The following is a 25,107-nucleotide window of genomic DNA, read 5'->3' on the forward strand; positions in this document are numbered from 1 at the left end:
AGGTTTACATAACACAAGGATGCCAAAAAGGGGAAGTCAGGAGGAAGAGAACGCAGTAGCTCGTCATCTGTTAAATAATAAAAAGGTTGTTCGGCACACGTCAGTAACTAACAGCCCCAAAGCTAAATGCAATTGTACGGCCTTGTAGTGCAGCCCGTGCTGAAAATGCAGCATGTTATTTTATTAACTATAGATGCAACTTGTTGGTAAATTCACAAAAGTGCATGCTTGTTCTTGTACTAGATGCTTGATGTACTGTACTCATATGCTTACGTGCATGTAATTCAGAGGCGGTGGAGGGTGTGACTGTGGGAACACTGAGTTCCTACAGACGTCCTAAAAGAGTAGAGAAACACAGGACTATTCTCTCTGCAGTTTCTCTCCAGGCTTGTGACTCAGAAGGAATGAGAGTGAGAGAAAGAGAGAGAGCAGTGATGCTGGAGGAAAACTGACAGGACAGACACACTAACACATGCACGACTAAATCCAGTCAATTCATGACTTGAATTAGACCTGCATGATATCATGTTTGCTGAATTTGATCATCTCTAAATCATCATCTTTTGATAGTGGACACTATTTGTTGTATTGGTTAATATTGGTTAATATATATTTTGAATATAAAAACAAGGCCTCGAACTGCCACAAATCCACTTTGGAGTGATATTTCATTTGGCTCAGTGTATGTTGACACTGATGATGCAGTTGCATTCCTCTCTCTCTGTCTCACACTATGCAAAACAATGAAGACACAGCCTAGTGTTTTCGCTCAGCCCAATTCACATGTCAGCACCGCTGTGAGGCACATCCCAGTTTGTTGAGCTTTTCTCTCAAGGCCTGATCTGAAGACGAACAACATTCATAACCCTTAACAAACAAACAAACAAAAAAAACTTGTTATATTTATATTTAACTTTCTTGGCGAATCCATAATTTTGATGATTTCTTTTAAATAATTTTGCCCAATAATTCTGAAAAATGTTATTAAAAGAATAATTTAATGAATGGTAGTAATATTTATTGTTAACAATAATTATAATATATTCAACAATTTGTTTTTGTTTTTAATTTAAAAAAGTTATTATTACTATTAAAATTACAAAATTATTTTAGTATTATTATTACTATTACTATATTATTATTATTAAGTAACATGAAAACGACATTGTTTATTTTAATATATTAAAATATTATTATTATTACTACAACATGTTTTATTATATTTAATAATATTTAATATTACATATTTTAACTTGTTTATTATTATTAACAACAACAATAACAAATTGAAAAAATCTGCACTATTTTTATTTTTAATAAGTTATTATCATAAATAAATTACTAACATTATTTTTTATGGTACAAAATTGTAATATTATTATTATTATTATTATTATTATTATTATTATATACTAATATATGCAAATAACACATTTTTTATATTTTAGTATAATTATTATTATTACATATTTTATTTATTAATTAGTATTATATATTACATATTTTAACTTGTTTAATATTACTTTTATTATTAATATTATTATTAACAACTACAACAACAATATATTAATTGAAAAATCAGCTTGTAAAAATGTACGTTATTTGTTATGTTACAAAATTATAATAGCATTATTATTATTATTATCGTTGTTGTTGTTGTTGTTGTTCTTATATATTTACATGAAAATATATTTTTTAAAATATTTTAGTATAATAAAATATTATTATTACATATTTTATTATAATTTTTAATTAATATTACATATTTTAACTTGTTTATTATTATAATAACAATATAGAAAATGTAAAAAATCTGCACTATTTTTATTATTTTTAAGTTATTATTATTAAGATTTACTTACATAAAAATTAACAAGTTATTTTCTGTTTAATATAAATTATAATATAATATAATAGTAGTAGTAGTAGTAGTAGTAGTAGTAGTAGTAGTAGTACTTCATCATCTTATTCTTATTCTTATTATTATATACAAATAACAGAATATACCAAAGAAATAAAAAATGAATAATAATCAATATGTGTGACCCTGGACCGCAAAACCATCAAAAGGGTACATTTTTTGAAATTGAGATTTATACATCATCTGAAAGATGAATAAATAAGCTTGTTTGTTAACAATATTTGGCCGATACACATTTATTTGAGAATCTGGGGGTATAAAAAAATGTAATAAAATGAAAAATGTAAATACTGAGAAAATCACCTTTAAAGTTGTCCAAATGAAGCTCTTAGCAATGCATATTACTAATCATAAATTAGGTTTTATATAGATTTACAGTAGGAAAATGTACAAAATATCTTCAGGAAGCATGATCTTTACATAATATCCTAAAGATTTTTTATGACATAAAAGAAAAACGGATAATTAGTACTACAGAAACTAGTACAATAAATACTAGTATGATTAGTAAACTGATTCTGGCTCATTGATTACAGAACTGATAGACAATGAAGAGCATGATATTAGTCTAATTATGTTTACAGCTGATAAAATTCTAAATTCAGACAGATATTTACATTTTCAGTCTTTTTGGTCTTTTTTCAGAGAATATCTACTAGCAAAAAACATCCTGACACTAACAAGGTCGGTATGTCTGTCTGTCAGACACACACAGTTGGGTACAGCTCTGCTTCCTCTATTGAGTTAGCATACCAGTGCCTTACACAGATGTGACAGCAGTCAGCTGTCCGCTAAAGCATCGGCATGTGGCTCAGCACACACACACACACACACACACACACACACACACAAACACATGATGCGTGACTAAACGTGTGCACAACTGTATACATAACAGGCAATGTGTGTCTGTAATTACTTAACATGCCACAAACAAACAGCCTTCATATCCAAGATTTTTTTCCGAACCATTAGAGAAACATTATTAAGAGGACATCAGTTGTGCCAAATCATCCACGGCAGACCTGAAGCATAATCAATAGCACAGCTTGTACCGAGTCCAATCACATTATGCAAAATGGAGGGAAGGTTTTTGGGTTATTTATTTATAGACAGCTGACCCTGTTAAGATGGACCATCTAAAACACAGTGCAGAAGAGACAAGACGAGACAGGCTCTTCATCACTGTTCATTCACACCACTAATGTCTGTCTATTCACTAGGGGGTTATTGTACTGATCAGAGTGCACACTAGGAAGAAATCAACATCAAACTCAAGATGAATTTCTTATAAAGGCCAAAGAGAAAACCATTCATTAGTTGTAACCTCAGACTCATATTATTGATTAAGGCATTAAATAGCAGGCAAACTTGATATCCTTAATGTTTCTGATTGCTTTTGCATTATTGTCGTTAAAAATATATATTTACTGATCCAAATCAATTCTGAATATTTAAAAGAGTACTAATAATACTACAGTACATGATCTGGTGTTTATTTTCATATCTGCATAATTTCCAATATTTTTGTGGACAGGTTATTTTAAAATAATATATTTATTATGTAATATTAAATCAACTTTATAGTGCAGTTGTATTACAGCAGCATTTTTTGTTCTTGGAATAATCCTTATTATTATAGTTTTTGTTAATAATTTACTCCTGGAGCCATACCGAAATTCCAATATCTCTGGAACTGAGCCATACAGAAGAAGCCAAAAGGACAATTTGTTAAAACCCAATATCTAAAAGTGTATTAAGATATCTGTAATATTTCATGAATTACAGACATTCAAAAATGGGATAAAAGCACTTTTCAAGTTTTTTCTCCAACGTTTGCATGGTCACCATTGGCTCATATTGCAAAAGAGTCATTCTGCGTCAACTCAACCAGAGGTCCCCAGTTCAAATTTTTAATTTTGCTAATATTTTTTCTAAAGAAATATGAACACGTATAGTGATAAAAGCCAAAATATGAAATGTTGTGGACGAATATTTAATAAATAATCCACTTTTTTGGAGGGGGGGTCAAAAAGACAATTTTCACCTGAAATTCAGAGGGGGTAAAAATGACTTGTGAAAGATGGCAGCATTATAATGTTACTTTTACACAGAGAATGGTAGGTCTGTTAGTAAAATCGGTTCTTTTGCAATCTTTGTTGCATTATGTGCCAATGGTGACCATTCAAAAATGGAGAAACAGCACTTTTCAAGTTGTTTTCTCCAAAGTTTGCATGCCTGTAACTCAAGAAGCATTGAAGATATCTTAATGCCCTTTTAGATATTGGGTCTTAACAAACTTTCCATTTAGAACCTTTATTTTTATGGCCCTACATGGTTCACTTCCAGAGATATTAGAATTTCAATATGGCTCCAGAAGTAAATCGTTACATTTCAAAATTTTTCAGTGGCCAAAAAACAAATGTGAGTCACTTTGCAAAACTATAAAACCTCTTTAAAACCTCGTTTCCTTCTGTCAAAACAACTACATTGAACATACCTGTCTGAGTGCCATAAATATTCTTTTTCCAAAGTTTACGTGCCTATAACTCAAGAAGCATTAAAGGTATCGCAATATGATTTTAGATTCTAGTCCTTAATAAACTTTTATTATGGAATCCTCATTTTCAAGGCCCTATATCATTCAGTACCAGAGATATGGGGATCTCAATAAGGCTCCATTTTCAGATTGTTTAACATTACCCATTTTCAGTGGTCAAAAACCAAATGTTGATCACTTTGTATACAACTGATACTTATTTAATTTAAAGCCCAATGTCTGAAGAAGAAATATTGTTGAAATCAGAATTGTATCTTGCAATATGTATAGAACACACCTGTCGGAGTGCTAAAAATGTACTGAAATTGTCAAGTTACCTTTCTCTCCGTAGTCTATTCATAAGATTCTATATTTGAATCGGTTTCAGGGATATTTGAGGGAAGGAATCATTTCAAATTCCAATATCTCTGGAAGCGAACCACATATGGCTTTTAAAAATGAAGATGCCAAATGGAAAGTTTGTTAAGACCCAATATCTAAAAGGTCATTAAGATATATTTTATACTTCTTGAGTTACAGGCATACAAACTTTGGAGAAAAAAAACTTTAAAAGTGCTGTTTCCCCATTTTTTAATGGTCACCATTGGCATAAAATGCAACAAAGATTGCTGAAGTCAACAGATTTCACTAATAGAACCACCAATCTCTGTGTAAAAATAATATTATGATGCTGCCAGCTTTCTGAAGCAGTTTTTACCCTCTTATAATTTGGCTCTGAATCTCAGATAAAAAAAATATATATCATTTTGACATCCCTCTATAAAGTGGATTACACAGTAAATATACATCCATGACATTTAATAATTTGGCTTTTCACACTATACATGTTTATCTTTCTTCAGAATAAATTAGCAAAAACAAAAAGTTTCGGAAATTTGGTTGATTTGACATGGAATGACCCATTAAGACATAAACATACTACAGAAGTCAATGGCTACCAGTGACTGTTATATTAATTTTTCAGTGAACCATTTCTTCAACATGGCAGATGTTCTCCTGTTCTTTCTTGACCTAAAAATCAGTCTGCGAGACCAAACATTCATAAACATAACCCAAAAGACTTTCCAAACCATTCAAATGTGTTTCCATAGCAACATACCATTAATAGTTATTCATTCACCAGGTGGATTTCCAACACTACCAAAAATAAACTATATAAACACTGGTAAATCTCTGCTCATTTCATCTCAAACAAAATGATCTACGCAAACATTAGCATCTGAACAGTTAAATCTGTGCAGTCTGTGTCGGTCTGACTCTCTCTGTAAGAGGAGACAGAGATGGTGAAGGAAAAGAGGTCATTCATGTGGAACCAAGCTGACAGGAGGGAACCAAAACATCCTGCCATTTCTTCCACACATATAACACTGCAGCTCCATAACAAAGAATATGAAACACGCCTGGTTTGACCTCCTACCTCAACTAGTTAAACTGACATTGGAGTGATATTTCATCCAACTCAATACATCCAAATTTACATTATGATGCAGTTGTTTTTCTTTCTCCCAAGCTCTATCCGTCTCTCACGCTGCACGCTAAACAATGAAGACACAGGCTACTGTTCTCGGAGCGCTTCTCACATGACATCACTGCTGCAAGGCAAAGTTTCTTCACCATTTTCCCAGCATCATATGGAGATGAGCCACAATGCAACAATGACATTCTTCTTCTTCTCTATTTTAGAGTATGAGTTTTTAAGGATAATCTCAGTGATTTCTGACCATGCAAGACCACAGATGCCCAGAGGTCCCAACCACACCTTTATAAACTTACAGTACATGCATACTTGCTTCACAATCACATGAATCAATGTAGTTAGGAGGTGAATGGTCTTTTATTCCAGCCCTGGATGAACTGTATGAACAGTGTGTGAAATAAAGACCCACCGCCAACCAAATTTGGAAACTTTTCACATAGTAGCAATAAAACAATGAGAATACTTTTTGTACTTTTGCATTTGTTGTGGTACTCTTAAAGTGCGTTGAAGATGCTTGAGTTATTTTTGTTTTCTTTGTGGACAAAAAGTGTTCGCATAGCTTTATAACATTACATTTGAACCACTGATGTCACATGAGCTATTTTAATGATGTCCTTACTACCTTTCTGGGCCTTGAATGTCTCAGTTGCATTGCTGTCTATGCAGGGTCACAAAGCTCTTGGATTTCATCAGAAATATCTTAATTTATGTCCTGATGATGAATAAAGGTCTTTCGGGTTTAAAATGACATGAGGGTGATTAATGACAGAATTTTCATTTTAGGTCAACTATCCCTTGAATGCTTTTCTGATTTCTTTTTCCAATGTTTTCTTCAAAAAAAAAAAAAAAAAAGTATACTTCACACACTGTATAAGAACACGAACTGCATACAAACTGCATTCATGTAAGGACTGTTTCCCAGGAGCATTTAGATCCTGAAGTACAGACACTGAGCACCAGACTGGCACAGAGATGACCCGATGAAAGCAAAAGAACAGAGTACAAAAAACACTATGAGAAAGTGAATGAAAGAGAAAAAGTGAACGGTTACATAATGATCTGGGCAACATCCAGAGCCCTACAGCAAGGTGGACATCTGCCTCCCTCAGACAAACACTGACTCACTGTCCCATACAGAGACTTACAGGGGGATGACTTGTGGTACTGTTCAAATGTAGGAAAAAAATCATTCCGACTGCCTTACCCCTCTCTGACTCAAGCATATATGTGACCCTGGACCACAAAACCAGCCTTAAGTAGCACGGGTATATTTGTAGCAATAGCCAAAAATACATTGTATGGATCAAAATGATCGATTTTATGCCAAAAATCAATAGGATGTTTGGTAAATATTATGTTCCATGAAGATATTTTATAAATGGCCTACCGTAAATATATCAAAAGTTAATTTTTGATTAGTAATATGCATTTCTACGAACTTCATTTGGACAACTTATTTTATCAATATTTTGATTTTTTTGCACCCTCAGATTTTTTAAATAGTTGTTTCTCAGCCAAATATTGTCCTAACAAACCATACATCAATAGAAAGCTTATTTATTCAGCTTTCAGATAATGTATAAATCTTAATTTCAAAACATTGACCCTTATAACTGGTTTTGTGGTCCAGGGTCACATATGGATAATCAACTCTGGGATGCTACGAGACACTGCATTGTCCCATTGTCCCTTTTTTACACAATATATCACTGTACAATCTATATTTCTTTATAAACATTGAATTTTTAATACTTTCTTGCACATATAGCTTAAGATACAGCTCATAATTGCTAAAACAGTGCTTCAATCCCTTTAAAAAAATCTGTATTTTCAATAATATTCACAATATACAATAATGTTCAAAAGTTTGCACACGGTAAGATATTTTAGTTTTGAATCTTGAACAAAATGTATAATGTTTTTCACAAACATATTACGTAGTGGCATGTTTTCAATGCTGATAATAATAATAAATGTTTCTTGAGCAGCAAATCAGCATATCAATGATTTCCGATGGATCATGTGACACTGAAGCCTAAGTAATGGCTGAAAAAAAGCTTTTAAAATATAGCCATTTCAAATTGTAAAAAAATTTTATCGAAAAAGGCAGACTTCTTTCAAAAACTTTAAAACATTACCAACCGCAGACTTTTTCAATACAGTTATGTAGCGGCTATCCCTCTCAGCAAGACAGAGAAAGAGAAAGCATTGAAGAAAGAGCAAGTAAAGACGTCAGATCCAGAACCCCGGTGAGCTCAAAGCAGCAGACTCAATCTTACAGACAATCTGTGTGAGGGGGCCGGCGACGATGTTTCATCAGAAACCTAAAACCATTAGTCTCACTCTGCTGTTCACAGCCCTTGAAGTCCTCTGGGAAAGGATGTGGTAACTTTATGAGGTTGACTCATGGCCAAACCAGCATAAATCGCATCAACTTCTCTCAGACAAAGCCATTCAGCAGTTTAGTTAACCACTCAGTGACAGAAGCCAGAGACGCAACAGGTTAGGGATGCGCAAACCTAACAGTGGATTGACAAACCATTCCAGATGTGTATCTTAGGGAAAGACAAGAACGATTAAAAGGGAAAATCAGATGCAAAATACACTTTTAAATGGTGTTTGCATATAAATGTGTCTTAGCAGTGTGTGCACACAACCATCCTACAATGATAAAAACCCATTCAATACTTTTTTTAATCCCCAAAAAACCTAAACCGTCTCAATTATCAAGCCGTTATGATTTTCAGGCCCCGCCCACGGCAGCTGACGGATGGTCCTGTATTTGTATATTTCTGTCCGCCATTTTCTTCGTGCTCAAGCAGCTGTAGCGACAACAATGTCTCGTAAGCAATGCATGTGTTTTGTAGTTGGATGTAAAAGTGAACATAAGAGTTCATTTTCTCCTGAAATCAGAGCCACAGGACGCAGTGGATCTGTTTTGTTTTTGATGGGAACGCGCCACCAAATACACAACAAACAAAAGAGAGGGGTGGGGACAGAAGAGTTTATTATCATTTAAAGATACATGCACCAAAACAGGACTCTGTGAACAAAGCTGGTTTTGACAAGGAAAAAAAGGTGTTGTTTTACACGACAATTGAGGAATTTTAATCAAAGTATGGTGTGTAAAGTATGTATGAAGACCTTAAAGAATCATACCAACTTGAGGAAAATGGGCATCTGATTCGAAGTCAAGGTACACACGCATTGGTTTATGACTGATTAAGCTAACATTGATAAATCAGTTTGTGGTTTATTAGATATGCAGGACATGAAACATTTCTTCCACATTGGACGTCTGGGCGGATCTCAGGAAATGTGCAGAATAAAACTGATTCTATCAGAGTCTAGACTGACCTTCACATATCTTACATCACACACTCAAGTGATCTTCCTCAGCTGACTACAAACACACAAAGCATGGTCTCATATAAATATGTAGGGCTGTCATAGTTTTGCAACTTCGGCTGAAAAGTAATTGCAGTTAATGATTTAATCGTTTTGTTCATAATGTAAATGTAAATTGCACTTTAAAAAAAATACATTTTTAACAATTTTATTTAAATAATTAAACAATTATAAAAAACAATTATAAAAAACAATCATATGATAAAAATATCAGTATTTTTTCACCTTTCACCTGGCTTTTTATGGTGTTTTTAATCAAATTAAACCACCATAAACACACTACACTACAAAAAAAAATTATTATATATAAATATATATATATATATATATATATATTAGAAAAAGCTATTAAATTTCACAAATACAAAACCAGTCAAAAGTTTTTAAACAGTAGGATTTTTATGTTTTTTATGTTTTTATTTGATCCTAAATACAGCAAAATTAGTACAATTTTGAAATATTTTTACCATTTATAATAACTTTCTTTCTTTCTATTTGAATACATTTTAAAATGTAATTTATTCCTGTGATTAAAGCTAGATTATCAGCATCATTACTCCAGTCTTCAGTGTCACATGATCCTTCAGAAATCATTGTAATATACTGATTTGCTGTTCAAGAAAAAAATATATATTATTACCAATATTTAAAACATTTTTCAGCATTATATGATGAACAGAAAGATCCAAAGATCAGCATTTATCTAAAATAAAACACTTTTGTAACATTATACACCATACCATTCAAAAGCTAAAGACATCTATAATGTTACAAAAGATTTATATTTTAGATAAATGTTGTTCTTCTGAACTTTCTATTCATCAAAGAAACCTGAAAAAAAAAATGATATTCAGCTGTTTTTAACATAATAATAAATGTTTTTTGAGCAGCAAATCAGAACATTAGAATCATTTCAGAAGGATCATGTGACTGGAGTAATGATGCTAAAAATTCAGCTTTGAAATCACAGAAATAAATTACATTTTAAAAGATATTCAAATAGAAAACAGTTATTTTAAATAGCAAAAATATTTCAAAATGTTTTTTTGCTGAACTTTAAATCAAATAAATGCAGTCTTGATGAACAGAAGAGACTTACGGTTACATTAAAAAACATTAAAAAATGTACTGTTCAAAATCTTTTGACTGGTAGTGTACTTATAAAGAAACATGACATTTTGAAGTAGAATATACTGAAATAGTATTTTCTTGTAAAACACTACTTTAAAACATTACAACTGAGTAATACTCTGAAATAAATACATACAAAAAATATTGTGTACTTCAAAACTGACTTAAAATTATTCCCTCAAATAATCACAATTATGTCAAATAACAACAAACAGTCGATTATGTAATAATCATGACAGGACATATGGGTCAAGATTATGTCTGGCTAGAGATCAGAGTCTTTGTTTCTTGTTCCTAAACTGTAAGTTCAGAGAATCTTCCAGAGGGCACAAGACAAACGTAAGAGAACAACATGCTATTTGAGGTTTATTACGTAGCTAAAAAGTGATGGCTGTGCGTAAATGGGCACCAAATGCGAATGGGAAAATTAATGTTGTGCGTCAAGCCTGTGTGTGACCAGGCCAAAGTATTCGCACATTCTACCTCATCCTTACACGCAAACACACCGTCAGCTGAGGAAGGAAAGTTATGCAGCGAGGTGAAAGAAACAGGCTTTGTGCAGTGATAAAGAAAACCTCCAGCGATTAAACCACAAGAGCATCAAGCTCACAGCTAAAAAACAAGTTCTCCAACCCCACACAACAACAAAAAAGAGAAAGCGAAATCGAGATGAAGGGTTGTTTAAAAAACATCAGTGACTGCAGGGGAAGTTGTGTTGGGAATTTACAAGAGTCTCGACAGGTGTTTTACAGACCTCCACCATTTCTACTCCTCATGCAAAGCTGGTCTAACAGCGGCCTCTCTCTCGAGACCAGAACGAATGACCTGTAGCTTGAAGAAACTCTCATTAAGAGGTTTGACAATCCCACTTTAGACACTGAACTGGATCATGGGCCTAATCCTTTTTATCTTTGCACCTTGGAGAAAACACAGTGCAGTTTTCAACAAACTGCCAAGATGTCTACAGGTCAAGATCTACTACATTTTTCATCCTTCAGAGCTCGTAGGTCATAAAATCTTTAATGATCAGTTGGCGGATGCACATCGGTGAATAAGGAAGCACTTGGAAGCCCACAAATTTCTCAGTCTGATTTTGATTGAGTTGGTTTGTTTTTAGCTGAAGGTCCCTGGTGAGAAGCCAAGACATCTAATGTGATTACTATTCTCCTATTTATACCGTATTTGAGTTCTGCCAACAGTTAATGGGGTAAACTGGGTCAGCTTGCCTCATTCTGTAGGATGAAGTGCCAAAGGCCAGAGTGTGGCCGGATGAAACCCAACAGAGCGCACTTCCCCAATCAACAGCATTTTAGAGAAGGTTCGATATGATTGTGCATTGACAACAAATGCTCAACTATTTTTTGTGATACAGATTGTGTCTGAAAGCTGGAAAAAAATGTTGCATAACATCTTGACTAGCAAGACGTTTTCATCTGGTTGGTTTTTGAAGGCAGTACAAGTGTGACCTTCATTGGCTATGATTTCTGGGTCAATGACATAAGCCCAGTTTTGATAGAGTTATCCACAAAAAAAATTTTTTCATTAATTGAAATAAAGCTAAAAATACAATACAAATGTGACTCTGAACCACATAACCAGTCATAAGGGTCAGTTTGTTTTTAACATACACATCTGAAAGCTGAATAAATAAGCTTTTAATTGATGTATGGTTTGTTAGGATATGACAATATTTGGCCAAAATTGAACTATTTGAAAATCTGAAATCTGAGGGTGCAAAAAAATCTAAATACTGAGAAAATCGCCTTTAAAGTTGTCCAAATGAATTTCTTATCAATGCATATTATAGGGTTGTGCCCGACGATAGTCAGAGATATGGCCTGTTGCTGATGCCTTTGACGATAGTAAGACGATTATTATTATTATGCGTCAAAAAGGCACCTTTCTTTAGCGATGCAGCGCAGAGAGTCGGTTCTAGGATGCTTCAGAAACTTCCGCGGTATAAACACAAGCATAGAGTGGCCGCGTCGCGCCGCAGATGTGTGCAGTGAAAATGGGTAAGAGATTTATTCATCATACAGTGTACATAGATTAAGTGTAGACAGTCATTAAGATAACAGAAGTAGTAAAATGTGGTTTAGGCTGAATTAAATACGATATATGAGAATCCATCTGTATATAGTAAACATAAACATTCACCTCAGTAACATCTGTATGTGCTAACTAGAATTATGATGCGATAAAATGGCGCTAAACATACGCACGTGAATTACACGCACATCGCTTCTCCACATTCTATATGAACTTATCTACAGCATGAACTGATGACAAAGATCAGACATACAGCGGTAACATTATCGCAATATGACGGGTACAGAAAGATACATTCATTTACATTCACGCATGCACCTTTACCGCTCCATGAAGATAGCAGAGAATGAAACCGACTGTACACGCACAAATGTGTCACAAGTCACATGCACTACTCTTACAAAACGAATAAGGAATTACATATTCACATATTCACATATTATTAAATAAATTAGCACGATAGTATCGTGTATCGGCAATCTCACAGGCTGATGATAGGACGATATGAAAATTGAGCATATCGCCCAACACAAGCATATTACTAATCAAAAATTAAGTTTTGATATATTTATTGTAGGAAAAAATATCTTTATGAAACATGATCTTTACTTGATATCCTAATGATTTTTGGCATAAACGAAAAAATGATAATTTTGACCCCTACAGTGTATTTTTGACTATAGCTACAAATATAGACATGCTACTTAAAACTGTGGTCCAGGGTCACAAATATTGGATGAAAACATTATTTAATAATTATTAAATAGTTTTGTATTGCATTAAATTATTTAAAAAATCTAAAAAAAAAAAAAAAAAGACAAACCGCATAAAATGATTAAAGCCTAAACTGAAATGAACACTAATGCCAATTCAAAATACTTATGAATATTATGACAAAATAAATATTACTAAAACAACACTGCACAGGGCTTTTTTTTTTGTCCTATCCATTTATTTATTCAAAATACATAAAAAATAACCCTCTTTTATAATATTTTTACATGTAAATTAAATAAAATTTGTATATTTTGAAACAAAAAGTCAAAAATATTTTTTGAAATAAAAAGAACAAAATGAAGACAAAATTCTAATTAAAGAAATTAAACTTCTGAAAAGAAACCCTTACTGGATAGTTTTCTTTTATCATCTTTTATTGGCATAATATATTTATATATATTTGAACAAAAAATGTGTATGTCAGGGTCAACAAGTCTTTTAAAATATGAAAGAATTTGACCTTTTTACCCATATTATGATTTAATATTATGATACAAATGAATTAATAATTGATGACAATGTAATATATCTATAAAAATGATTACATAATGATTAAGATATAAGACCACATAACATTTTAAAGTCTTTTAACTTTTTTACATTTAGAAATAAAAAATTCAAAAATTAAGAATGTAAGAGTGGGTTTACATTTGTAAATTTGATGGATCTGCCTATTTTTAGCTGTACAAAACAGCTTGTTTTGCTGCTTGATATTGCAAATTGGTGTGTCGTACCATATTATTGTAATGTATTATCTTAATTATGAACACACTGGTTTGTAGTGCAAACAATTTTAATGTTTACTGCACGTTGTTATTCTTTTCGTTATTTCCCTATAACAGTTTATTCTTCTACTAAAAAAAAAAAAAGAAAAAAGTATTGCATTAACAAAAAAAAGGCTCACTTGAATCTGTTGTAGAATATTAGGCAGGACACTATGATGCCTTAGGAGGCCTGTCTGAAACCTGATTCCTTACGAGGTACTTTCAAACTAAAACACTACCGTTAAGTCACTGCCTCACTTGGCAGTTAGGCTACAGCCTTTGGTTTGAGACCCATCCAGAGGGGGCTGTGGCTGTGGACGTGGCCTGTCAGTGGCGAGCAGAAGCAGTTAGCTAATACTTCATTCAGTGTAGAGGCAGCGCTCAAATGAGGTCTTAAACATGCTTACTGCAACATCACATGATCGCTGAGCGAGAGGTGCAGTCATGCAGAACAGAGCACACACACACCCTGGCTCATTACTGCCCTTGGACAGTATAGGCTTTATGAAGAGAAGGACGCCTTAGCCCAAAGCTCTGATCTCACAGAGTTTACACATGAAACATTATGTACAAACAAGGATTCGGTCACCCTTTACTTACTCATGTTGTTCCAAACCTGTATGACTTTCTTTTTCAGTGGAGCACAAAAAGGAAATATTTTGAAGGGTGTGCAGGTTGCTCGATTCCACGCAATTGCAGTGAAGGGTGAATTAAGTTTTAAAGGGATAGTTCAGCTAAATTTGTTTACAAACTTCGTCATTTCGTTACAAGTAAGACCTTCGTTCATTTTCAGAACACAAATTAGGATATTTTTTATGAAATCCAAGAGCTTTCTGACCCTGCATATACAGCAACACAACTGACACGTTCAAGGCCCAGAAAGGTAGTAAGGACATCATTAAAATAGTTCATGTGACATCAGTGGTTCAACCGTAGTGTTATGAAGCTTTTTGTGTGCAAAGAAAACAAAAATAACCTTATTCAACTAGTTCTTCACCAATGATGTCCTTAACTTTTGGTACTTGAACGAGGTAGTTGCAATGCTGTCTATACAGTGTCAGAAATCTCTCTGATTTTATAAAAAAATATCTTAATTTGTGCTCCAAAGCTGAACGAAGGTCTTACAGGTTTGGAACAACATGAGGGTGAGTAATTAATGACAGAAATTTCATTTCTATCCCTTAAAAGCTTCAAAATGGAAGTATAAACGCTATAAAATTCTTCTGAAACAATAAAAAATTGCTGTTACCCACTAATAATTGTTTAACTCGGGAACCAATTTATTAATGAATCATTCAGGCTTAGATCATACAATACTACTATAGTATTTATTATTATTTTGCATAGTTTTTTTTTTTTTTTCAATTTTTACTAATTATGCGGTTTTAAAATTTTGATTAGCTTGTTTTATTTAGCTTTAATTTATATTTATTTTAGTTTTATTAATTTCAGTTACTTTAGTAGCAAAAGCAACATTTTTTAATTTTCTAGTCAAATAATGAAAAGGATTTATACTAGTTTTAGATTTAGTTAACAATAACCTCACTGGTTCCAAGTTTTGATTTAAATGAATTAGAGCTGTCACAAATAATTATTTTTGCAATTGAGTAACCGATCGATTATTCTGAAGATTAATTAGGTAATCAAATAATTATATTTTTGTGGTAATTAAAATAGACCTAAACGAACAGCCTTGAAAATCACTTAAAATACATGTAAAAATACATAATGTATTATTAATAATAAAACTTAGGGATGTGCACGAGTACTCGATTAATCGATTACTCGAACCCATCAGCGACGATCGAGCATGAAAATGACGAACGATTGACTCCAGGGGCTTCAGTTGCCGTTGTTTTAAAGTAACGGGTGAAGCGCATCCACTACTTTATGATTGGCACGTAGTTCAAGCTCACATGCATTTTGTGTAGATAAATACAATTTGTAATATAACATTTACATATTTATGTATCTAGGCTATGTGATTAATTTTTTATACAATGCGTCATGTAGAAAAAGCGATTCTGCTTCACCTCATGCTGTTATTTCTTTAAAATGTTTACTGTATACTGTGACGCAAACGCCCTGCCCCTTGCTTAAACTCCACCCCCGATTAATCGAGTACTCGTTTCTCAAACCTCTGGATTAATCTAAATGAAATATGATCAGAAATGCCCATCCCTAATAGAACTAATGTACATTATGCATTAAAACAAATGCCTGCAAAAGGCCACCAACAGCCTTCACTTAATCTTTAATATTTGGCCATCTCTTTACGACAGATATGGTACAGCCACTGTAATTTTCCTGAATATGTGGACATCGAAACGCGTAAACTCAGAGTAAGGGTTTGAGCTTTTATTTTGGAATCGCGATGAACAGTTAGCATATTGAAAAAGATATTAATGATTTTTCCTGTGTTTGCATAAACAATTTACCTTACAAATCTGATTAAATAGCGCACACTGCATTACCAGATGAACGTTATAATAAACCCAAATATGCAGAGATGGAGTTCGAGATGTACACTCCACACATGTAAATGATAACTGTTTGTGTGGAGCAGCATTTACCGTGAACGGAGCCGCTCTGCATGTACAGTACATAACCTACATGCATGTAAATAATTAAGGTGCATATATTAAACCTGCATCAGATATATTTATTTAATTGACCATAGCATTTATGAATTTACAATAGCATTGTGCTTTATTATGATCTTTAAATGGGTTTAATATATCATGCAGCCTTGAAAAATAGTCTAATAATGCGTTTCATGAATTCTCATCCTCTCTCTTTTTAAAGCTTGAAAACTCAACTGCATTAAAAGTTGTAACCAGAACATTATTACAAATTTCTCCTTTTGTGTTTTACATAAGAAGCGAGTCATGCAATTTTGAACAACATGAAGATAAATGAAAATGACTGAATTTTCATTACAGCCAATTAGAATTTTTTGCTTTACATCAGCTTAAACTTAAAGAACATTCAAATATCGAAAGTTGTCACATGGCTCATGAATGAAAATGGCTTATCTTTGCTACATTTATCGACTCGACAAGAGAAGAGATAGTGTTTGTGTGCATAATAGGCAGGGCCCTGCTGTTCTCCTCTTTGAATATCCTCCCATTCACGGTCACGAGTCTAGTGTTTAGTGCTCTGTTGATAATCTTGTTCAGAGAAGGCTCCGAATACATGCATGCACTGCCGCATGTGTTCTTTTTGTTTGTGAGTGTGTGAGTGTGTTGCTGTGTGGGCGCGTGCTTCCATGTGTGCATCCCTCCTGTGGACCCATCTGTTACCGCTGAGGGCATTTTAAAATCTATCACATCTAGCCAAAAAGATCTTTAGTATTTTTAGCATAACACACAGTCCTATATGTAGAGAACTCTCTTGTTTACTAAATCAAATGGCAGAAAATATGTTTTGTTCGGTTCGGATGGGACAGCAAGAGATCTCTTGGTGCTGAAAAGCTTGGGAAAACTATTTCCAAATGGATTACAGCAAAGCTCTGGCTACTTCCCAAAGTGGCAGGGAGCTTTAGAGACCAAAACACTCAATCTTTGGGGCAGGCTGAGATCCACATGGTTGTCACACCAACAAAGAGCAAACAGCTAATGAATACCATCAAGACAATGAGGTTGCCATCGACGCAAACACTCCTGAAAACCACTCACACCTAAATCTCACTGGCGAGTATCCATACCTTGGGCACAGAGAGCAGCATGGAGTCAGCAAAAGAAAAACACTGCACCTAGAAACCTTCAGAAACTAAATATACAGAGAAGAAAACTGGATTTTTCCTCAGGATGGTTTGTCAAGCTGATGCCCGTTGCCAAATATAGCAACAGAATGACTCATTCTGTTCTCATCAAAAGTCAAAAACCAGTCTGGCACCTCAACAAATGCGAGAAGATGACTCACCTCTATTGATGAACTGGGCGGGATGTGTTTATCTGTAATGGGGAGGAGAAAAAAAAAAGAGAAACCAATCAGATATACATAATTATAGTCAATTATAGTGTTTTACATTTACATACCATAAATTCATAATTTTTCACATATTACAATTTTCTCTTTATCAACAAGCTTGACAATTTAGAACTAGATTTTTCCAGTTCTGGGTGGCTGCTAAATTATTTTTCCCATAAGGATAAAAAAAAAAAGGTTTGTTAAAGAGTTATAAGCCATAATAAACCAAACCAACCAGCTATAGGGTGAAACAAAACTAGTGCTGGGCAATGATTAATCTTTATTAATCTCATCTGAAAATACAATTAATCACGATTAATCTCATCCAAAAATGTGATTAATCGTATTTAATTGCTTCCAAAATGTGTGTGTACTGTGTATATTTATTATGTATATATAAATACTTACACATACAGTATATAGTTAAAAATATTTACATGTATATATTGATATTAATGTAATTTATAAATTTATTTAGTATATAAACAGAACATTTTTTATTAATTATATCAATGTGTGTGCATTCATATACACACACAATAAATATACACAGTACACACACTTATTATCACGATTAATCGTTGCCCAGCACTAACTTCGATTTGAAGCTAAATTTATTTTAAAAAATGGATGAAAAGACAAAAAGTACAGGACTGTGTTTAATAGCTTTAATGCAGGAAAGAACTACAAAAAGTATTGTGAATAGCATAATCAAATTATAAACGATGAAGAAATTTAAGGATATTTTAAACTATTGATGTTGATTATGCATTTAAAATAATAATAATATATTTTATTAATAATAAAGTACTTTGAGAGTATATTAAGGAAATCTTGCGTCATTGAGAGTGATTTGTTCATTTTGATTTTATGATTGGTGCAGATTTCTTTGCAAAACCAGTTTTTCACCAGGAATTGTTTTTAAGCATGATTATTAAAAAATAAGTTGAAAAACGCAGGCTGATGGCTTTAACAGATGCGTACACCATTGATTAAAGGAATAGTTCACACAAAAATGACAATTCTTTCCTTCGTTCATCTTCAGAACACAAATTAAGATATTTTTAAGATATTTTTAAGATACTTTAATACTTTAAGATACTTTAAGATACTTCCTGACTCTTCATAGACAGCAACTACAACGTTCAAGGCCTGGAAAGGCAGTAAGGACATTGTTAAAATAGTCACATCAGTGACATCAGTGGTTCAACCGTAATTTTTTGAAGCCTCAAGAATACTTTTTGTGTGCAAAGAAAACTAAAATAATGACTGTATATAACAATCTCTTTACCACCTTTCTGGGCCTTGAACATATCAGTTACGTTACCGTCTATGCACAGTCAGAAAGCTCTTGGATTTCATCAAAAAGAAGAGGTCTTATGGGTTTGGAACAACATGAGGGTGAGTAATTAATGACAGATTTTTCATTTTGGGGTGAACTATCCTTTTAACAACTTCACGGATTTTTTTTGTTTTTGTTTTAACCAAAAATCAGAAAAGATTTGATGCAACACTCATTTTCAAACCACAAGGAAATGCAGGATGAAACCTGCACTAAAGCTTAATGCATATTATGCAACAATAACATGCTGATCTTAGCAAGCACCGTTCATTAACAGCATCCTTCTAGAAAAGTGTGCACTGTGCAGAATGGGTTGCAGCCATGAATAAATTTCATTGAAGTGAAATTGACCATGACAAACCCCCTCCCCCATTTCTATATTACACAGAGGGACCCAGGGGTTTACCTCAGACAACCTTCACATGAAATATTTAACTCAGATCTATAAGAGGCAGACAGAGATGCAATTTGGGTGCAGAGATGCACAACATCTACACAGGGGTTAGAATCATAATGTCTGTCTTTTAGTCAGTGGCACTGGAGGTATAATGTTACAGTGTTAAAAGAAAGAGCCTCCTCTGGGATTGGCTGAGATCCAGAGTTCATTTCTGCCACTAATGAATGAACCCAGTGTCATTGCAACGGCCACTTTCAACAACTGAAAAGCAAATATAGCTGAAGTCTGAAACTGAAGCCTCTTACGCACCATCCCGACATGAAAGAGGTGTTTTTGAAGAGGTGCTTTGTCTTTTCGTGCAAGACAGATGCCAGTTACATTGTTGCATGAAAACAGACAAGCACTGAAATATTATCTTTATAAAAAAGATGAAAAGAGACCGCTGGAAAATAAGTCATCCTTTACGTTGTGACCTTGTTACCATAGAAACCCATTCACAAGGGTGTTTGACTCCATATGAAAGTAACAAACCAAAATTGGGACAAAAAGGAAAAGATGGAATCCCATGCTGCTAAAAATGACTAAATAAATATCTATATTTTTGAGCTAGGTAAGGTAATACATTTAAAATCAAGCTCCAGATGTATTACTAAATATGTAAGTGTTTGTATATCAATGAAAAATAACATCTGTGACAAATATGCAATATATCATGATGCTTTTGATGCAATCACAACACCTTGTAATACAGAAAGTGAAAGCTTTATCTATCTCAGATTAACCTCTTATAATCTTCTCAGGTGCTTCAAAGCTTATGCTTTCATATTTCATTTTTCTAGTTGGGATGCATGCTATTTCCACTGAAGAAAAGGAGACATAAAGAATACTGCCTGGAGCTTGGAGGCAGATGCTGGTCCTTATTTACACATCACATCTCTAACAGACTCTCAAACCGTTTTATTCAGGTTGAGGGACAGATCTATTCACCAGGGATAGACCACGACTGAAACTGGCAGGTTCACAACCCACAGTCTGATATCATTGGTCAGTCAGCGTAATTTGACCATATCCACGTTTGCCAGGCCAGCAAACTTCCCCAGGAGAGCAGAATTCAGCAGACCGTCGTGTTACATAAGCATTGATTTTCCTGCCTGATAGGAACCATCTGATCTAATTAGAGGTCGACCGATGTATCGGTTTTGCCGATTAATCAGCACCGATAGTTGATTGGCCGAACTATCGGTTATCGGCAAAAATCCTTGCCGATAGTTTTTCCGGGTTGCGTTCTTTGCTGAAGCGGCTCACGCTCCGCTGTCATGGAGTATGAGAGGTTAAGCCCTAGACCAATGTTTAATGCCAGGATTGTTACCATATATTTGTATTGATTTATATCCAGCTGTTTATATTCTTAGCCAGCAAAGTTGCAGGTGTAAAGACATGAGAAAGCAAACTGTGTTCATTCAGCCGACAAAATCAGTCACAGCGCGCCATAGTTTTACATTACACATCTTTCCTACATTGTTCATAAAGACTTGACCCTGTGCTGGAAAATTGAGTATTGTGCATTTAAGCAAACTATTTGTATTTCTGTAGCTCTAATTAAGTCTGTATGCTTAATACAGAGCTATAATTTATGTTTTAGCCTTTTCTTCAGGCCGTTAAAGCATGGTGAGTTTGCATCTTGTTACGCACTTTATTTCACAATGCCATTTTCCTGTTCCTATTTGATTTTAATAACTGATCAACAAAAATATCTATTAAAAATTAAGATAAAAATAATACAAAACGAAATTCGTTAAAGAAGGGATTTTCCACAAATAAAAACGTACCAAGTTTTCAAAAATTGTGTCTGACCCTCTCCAATTCTCCTGGCGTATTGCCGTCCAATTCATACCACGTCCTTTATGACATTTACAAATTACACAAACTTCTTTCGTAATTAACATATTAAACTGAAACAAAACAAAAACAAATAATATTTTAACATAAATGTAAAACAGAAAAGAAATTGTTTCTGAAATGGCTGCAATATAGATCGCACTTTCTCTTTCCGTTTCATGTTTAAACTAACCTTTGCCGCTTTTTTGATCATTCTTGAAGTAAACATTTGCCCGTTTGGTGATTAAATAAACTGTTTTAGATTTCTGCTTGAACTATACAACGCGTCCTGTGTGTGTGTGATACCTGCAAGTTGTCCGCGCAACACAGCGCTGCACTTTTGTTCGGTTTCATTAAAGGGTGGGTGAAAAATAGATTCTCCGACGCACCTCAATCCTCTCTTTAATGAGCGTGTGTTTTTCCCGCATATGGCACGTGTGCGCGCCAGAAACGCGGCTGGCTTCATTGCACAGAATTTCCACAGTGAGCTAAGTGTATTGTTTGACAGTGTGAGCTATCAAGCGCAGTTTTTGACTTTACATGTGCCTTCATTTCTGCCGTTTATAATGCAGTACTATTAGATGCACTGACAGACTTTCAATTGCTCTTTGTGTTTGTTCGTCCTAAAAAGCTTGATTGCAGATGCAGTTAAATGCACTTGGATTTTCAAATACTTTTATACGAAACTGATGTACACACAGTCAGTTATGTTTTCAGAGCAGGACAAAACATCTGATACATCGAAATAGATCTGTGCATTCGTTTGAATGCAGCCTGTTAAAGCTGCCTCTGTCTGATCTCATCTGTAATAATCAAACGAAAAAGAAAAAAACTATTTCTGTAAACTTGCCGACACTTAAAGAACACTAATTTTAAATAAGTAATTATTTTAAAAAGCAGCCTGCTTATATAATAAAAAAAGTTAAAATTTAAAGATTCCCACCCCTTTACAATGAGCCCATTTGTAACATCAACTAAGATTGATGAAAGCTGTAGAATAGAAGTGTTGTTCCTTGTTAGAGTGTTAATTTCAACATTTACTGATATATTGTTAAATTTCGAAGTTCATTTTGTTAACATTAATGAACTATGAAATAACTTTAATGATCAATTTATAATTAATATTAATATTTTTATTCATTTACAAAGTATGGTTTAGTATTTATTTTTTTAAAATAGTAGAGCACTATTTTAGTTGGCCTTCAATATCCATTTTCAAAAACTATCGGTTAATTAATCGGTATCGGCCAGCGTGGTCCAACCTAGCTATCGGTATCGGTAAAAACCAATATCGGTCGACCTCTAGATCTAATTACCTGCTTGACATTTGGGATTACAATTCTGTACTTAAAAAGGAAGCAGGAGACACATCATTTCACTTTGCATCCTTAAAAATAGTTTGTATAAACAGGGTCATGGACTATCAACTGCAAAACTATACTAAGACTTTCTTAAAGATGAATGAGCAGCTAACTGCAGGTCATTCACAGGTTAGTACTCCCGCATTTTCATGTTACTACCAAAACAGTTTATGTTTTAGTACTGATTTGAACTAAAGTCCTACATTTATGATCAGAAAATAATGGTGTCACTCTCTCTCATAGCTACATGGTGTGAGTAGATAGACCACTCCATTTTGAGGTAAATGTGTTTAAAAGTATGAAAACTCTGTGTCTAACTTTAAAGAATGGTCCTACTGAAAACTTTTTTGACAGTCATTTCATAACATTTTATTTTTATGTGTGTACAACTGTTCAGAACTGTGCTAGCTAACCATGTGCTGATTAGCATATTCGAGTGACATCTAAAAATGTCACTAACAAAACAATCCTGACTGAAACTTTTGGTGAGGTTTTGGTAAATTGTCACTACCGAAACATGTCATCTAGTTTCACATAAGTGAACACATAATCCTTTATAATTTTAGAACAATTAGGCAAATTTGTTTTCAGTATGTGGGTTAAAATTCTGTAATGTGACGTGGCCGGCTGGTCGCTACCAAAACATTACTGTCACTACTGAAAATGTGCAGCTATGACCAAAACATGGGATGTTTTGCCAAAAATAAAGTATATTGAATTATCAACTAAGACATTATGGTAGTGTTTGGTTCAATGTATATTCAAACTAATGAATTCTTACGTTTAAAAACAGTATGACCAACTTTTTGCTTTTTACAAAGACCGATTAGTTTAAAAATACAGCAAATCTCATAAATCACACTTGAAATATTGTTAATATTGCAACTGTTATTGATTTACCTCTAAAAGCGTTTTAATAAATTAGAAAAAGTATATATTTACAAGTAGGATCAAAGCAAAATCTTAATAGGTCAATATAACCCTTGTTATTAAATTGTATACTACTGTGTTTTGTTGGTGACACATTTGGGGAAAGGACAAATATTCCAAAACTATATGAAAACAAAATATGAGAATTAACTGCACAGTTAGAAATGCGTACCTTGAATATTATACAATTTGCATACATACAAAATTTGTTTGACAATTCTGATTTTGAACCAGTTCTGTAGAATCGTCCATAAACAACAGCAAAAAATCTCAAATAACTGTCTCTCGTGTCTAAATCCTTGTTAGGGAGATGGAGGGATTGAGACATTCATCCCAATAATTATACATAACCAGCAGACTCCCAAAGGAGAAACAGAAATGGAAGCCAAATCCAAAAGCCTCAGGCTAAGGAATCCAAATGAGATAAAGGTTGCAAATTTAATTATACTATCTGTCTGGAACATCCTTCTCTCTACATTAATTTTTTGAAATGATGACGATTTTGGGAAAAATAAAAATAGAAACCAGTTATTATCTATATTCAAAGCCCAATGCTATTTTTTTCTCAAAAATGTTTACGTGAAATTCCTCATTTTAACCTGTTTTACGACATATTTTAATTTTAAAAGGATTCATATTAATTTAGAACATTCAATGCACTAATGATTGGAATTAGAGAATAAGATCAGATATTTAGCACAGTAAATGTTCTACATTTATCATACTTGGTGTTTTAATTATAGTGCATTCTGACTAATACATAAACATGTGTAAATGTTGACTCAAGATGGCAAGTATGCATGATATCACAAGAGTATTAGGCCAAAGAGCAGGTCCCTATTGTTGCCCTCATGACTGAAGGTGCTTATGGATGAATCCATCACATGGCCCTATTGTTTACAATGGCACGATGGTCGCCACGATAAAACCGGTATTATAGAGATTAAACGGTTTGAATTACAATGAAGAGTGGTTAAAAACCATTAGGTTTGATAAATAAAATCAAAGCATATATAAATATATAATATTAAAAATCTCAATTAAAACACCTGGCATTGAGGTGTTTTGAGCATGTAGGTGCATTCCTAAACCTGTCTAAAAATCGAAATGGCCTCCATTAATCATAAAATCTCTTATATT

At 33.5% G+C, this 25,107-nt stretch overlaps 1 protein-coding gene across 8 annotated transcripts in view; it reads right to left on the reverse strand.

Moving 5' to 3' along the window:
* Positions 1-25,107, reverse strand: part of spire1a (spire-type actin nucleation factor 1a) — a 60,824-nt gene that overhangs the window by 35,176 nt on the left and 541 nt on the right. For all 8 annotated transcript variants that reach the window (XM_073821844.1, XM_073821843.1, XM_073821842.1 and 5 more), the window contains exon 2: positions 18,012-18,043. In XM_073821844.1, the coding sequence (XP_073677945.1) occupies positions 18,012-18,043 (32 nt within the window). The remainder of the gene's footprint in view (positions 1-18,011; positions 18,044-25,107) is intronic.

The sequence above is a fragment of the Garra rufa genome, chromosome 17, assembly GCF_049309525.1.
Source record: "Garra rufa chromosome 17, GarRuf1.0, whole genome shotgun sequence".
NCBI classification, from domain to species: Eukaryota; Metazoa; Chordata; class Actinopteri; order Cypriniformes; family Cyprinidae; genus Garra; species Garra rufa.